The 3007-nt window shown below is 52.9% G+C and overlaps 1 protein-coding gene across 1 annotated transcript in view; it reads right to left on the minus strand.

The window, feature by feature from the left end:
• The window catches only part of EFCAB2 (EF-hand calcium binding domain 2), an 86976-nt gene extending 85019 nt beyond the window's left edge, over positions 1-1957 (minus strand). The window contains exon 1 of the mRNA XM_012810750.2: positions 1912-1957. Within this exon, the coding sequence (XP_012666204.1) occupies positions 1912-1936 (25 nt within the window). The 5' untranslated portion in view covers positions 1937-1957. The remainder of the gene's footprint in view (positions 1-1911) is intronic.
• Between the last annotated feature and the right edge of the window lie 1050 nt (positions 1958-3007).

A 3007-nucleotide genomic window follows, 5' to 3' on the forward strand; every position in this document is an offset into this window, starting at 1 on the left:
TTTTTTTTGTTGCAGTTGTCATTGCTGTTTAGCTGGCCCAGGGTGGGGCTTGAACCTGCCAGCCTGGGTGTATGTGGCCAGCACCCTACCCATGGAGCTACGGGCACCGCCCATATATGTTATGTTTTATCTCTCTTACGAATCTCACCTTTCTTGGGACCAAAGACAATGTCCTTTTCATCTCTAGAAAAGGACATCTTCTAAAGTCCTAAGCAGAATACCCTCCATATGAGAGGCCTTAAATTTATGTCAATTGAATGAAGGCCATCCTGCTTTTACTAGCAGGTACTCAGGTACTCCTTTGGTTACAGAGAGAACTGTATCTTTCTCTGAACCAATTTATTTTAAACTGAAAAGTATTTGTTAACAAAGCAGAAAAAATTTGGAAAGCTCTCAATCTATTTTTTTTTAAGATGCTGTATTTGCACCAAACCCCAGTGAATTTTCTTGTTTTTTCCTCATGCTGACTTAAATCTTCTAAAAGGAAAAAAAAAGTACATAATTGTTAGTTTATCTCCTAATGAGTGCCCCTTTTTTGGTTAAATAAATGTGAACTTAATAAATAAAAGTAAGTAATTCATAGTTCTCCAGGCAAGTTTTAAAATTAATCTTTGCTTAATGGGTACCTTCTACTTTTCAAGTAACATGATAAAGTTTTAAAGACATCTTAGTAAAGGTAATGCTTGTAAAATAATACTGGTTTCTAATGAATCATACTATGTAACAATCATAGTATTCCTGGTAGTAATAGGTAGATATCTAGTTGGCCCAGTTTCATCTGTTTCCGCTGCTCATTTAGGCATCACCTTAATCTCAGGCTTGTTTTTGTCCCTTGTAAATATTAGCTGTTGACCTGACTACCCTTCGTCCCACGCTGAGAAAAATGGTATCTTCACAGTGTTTTGAGCGCTCCAGAAGGAAAACAAAGAAGGAATGTTATTTTGTTTCTTAGGTGTTTGTTTACCGTTACTGTTTCATGGGGTGGTGTTTGTTGTCTGGGGGTGTCTCTGATCATTACTTAACACAATTATTTGGAGTAATTGTCTGGTAACCACAGAGCGGGTTTTAAATAATTGAAAAGAAGTTAAAGGTCTTGCGAATAAACGTAAACAGTCGGTTTTTCCCGTCCTCTCGGCGGCAACTCATGAATCCCTCCGACCTGGCGACCCTCAGGCTCGCCGCGCGGTCCCCCCTCTGCGGGCGGCGACCTGCGGGTCCCCGGGGACCGTGGGGGGCGGGGGCCCAGCCGGCACGCAGCGGCCCGACTCGTCTCCGCTTGGTTTTGCTTGTTCATCATTATTTTTATTATATATATTTTTTAAGACAAGACACCAAGCGGGTTGCGGGGCGCTGCACGGCCGCCAGACAAACAGGCGCTGAGGGAGCGACTCTGACCTTCAGGCCACATCCTCCCCGGTCCCCACTGAAGAGGCAAAATGGTGGCCACGGCCGCCGGCAGGGAGGGCCCGGGCGGGGTTTCGGCGCCACCGGAGAGGATGCTGCCAGATTCCGGCGGCCACGACTTGTCCTGACCCAGCCCGCTCCTCCCCCTCCGGGGCCAGGGCCTGGACAGCTGCCGGCGCGGCGCCCGCGGCCCCGAGACCCCCGCGAGGGCGTGGGGGTGGCTGGCACTTGCCGCGACCGCGGACAAGGACGCCATTATCAGCTCCCGCTGGCGACGCCTCCGCCGCAGCCCGGGAGGCGGGGGTGTGGGGAGACGAGGGAGGAGAGGCGGAGCCGAGACGCCGGCCCGCGGGGACCCGGCCGCGGCGGCCGCGCCGGCAGGGTGTGTCTCTCGCCGGTCAGCCCTCTCCCCGCGGTGGGAGCCCAAGACGGAGGGTGACTCAGCCTCCTGGGACTCCCCGTGCGGCCCAGGGTCGCGGCGGGCGGCGAGGGCAGCCCCCGCCTTACCTTCCCGCTCTCTCTCGTCCGCCATCTTGTGCGGAGCCCGTCTCCCGGGAGACCCTAACGTGCCCCGCCGTCCCGTCGGCCCCCGCCGTCCCGTCGGCCCCCGCCGCGAGCCCGGGGGAGGGCGCCCCTCGGGTGGGGGCTGGGAGGCTCCGCGCGGGCTCAGCCCCGCTTCCCGCGCGACCCTCCGCGGGCGAGACCCTGCCTGCCACCCGGGATCGGCCCGCCGCGCCACCCGGCCGGGTCCTTTCTCTCCGAACCGAGGCCTGAGCCAGGATTTCTCCGCACCTGGGAGAATCCTTAGGTTCCGATCCATCTGGGAACAGCTCACAACACACAGCGCACACCCCGCCCCTCTCATCCTCTTGGGACGACGTGGCATTGCCCGATTTTTGTGTTTCACTGTAGATTTAAAAGCAGCATCAGAGCTCGGCTCCCCAGGGCGAGACAGACCCAGCCCTCCGGGCGGCTGCGGAAAGGCCGCGCTGCCCCGCGTTTCCTCCGGTGCTGCCCCTGCCGCCCTCTCCCAGAGCGCGACAGCACAGCCTCGGACAACTGCAGCTGAAACGGAAAAACTAGGCCGGTGCAGGAGGAAACCAGAGCCGCTCGACTATTATTACGGGCGGGGAGGAAGAGCTGTAGAAAAACATGTGCAAAATAGGCGCAAACATTGCGTCGTCAAGGCTGCGATTTCTAATACAAAATAGAAGGTTCTCATGGCAACAAAAACGTGCCCGTGTGGCCCAGCTAACACGAAAACGGTCTTAGTGGGGAAATTTGACGTGACCTCCGGTTAAAGTTGCAACGGAAGTTCTAAATTCATTGCTGAAACGGCAGCTGCATAGCAGGATGTTTAATTTTTGTCTGATTTTAAAAACGCGTTGACTAGAATATATTCTTTTTAAAGACCTTTGATTAAAATGCCTCATGTGCAAACAAGGACTTTCAAACTAATCTGAAATGACATTTTAGTGCACATGTGTACTAATTAAACGACTTGATGTTATGGAAAAGCAATTGATAAACTGTCAACTGTAAATTATAAGAGGCTTTCGAAAAGCAGGGTCTGAGTATTTAATGATTTTTATCAGCGGTGTTT

The sequence above is a fragment of the Otolemur garnettii genome, unplaced genomic scaffold, assembly GCF_000181295.1.
Source record: "Otolemur garnettii isolate 467f Iridium unplaced genomic scaffold, OtoGar3 scaffold00141, whole genome shotgun sequence".
NCBI lineage: Eukaryota > Metazoa > Chordata > Mammalia > Primates > Galagidae > Otolemur > Otolemur garnettii.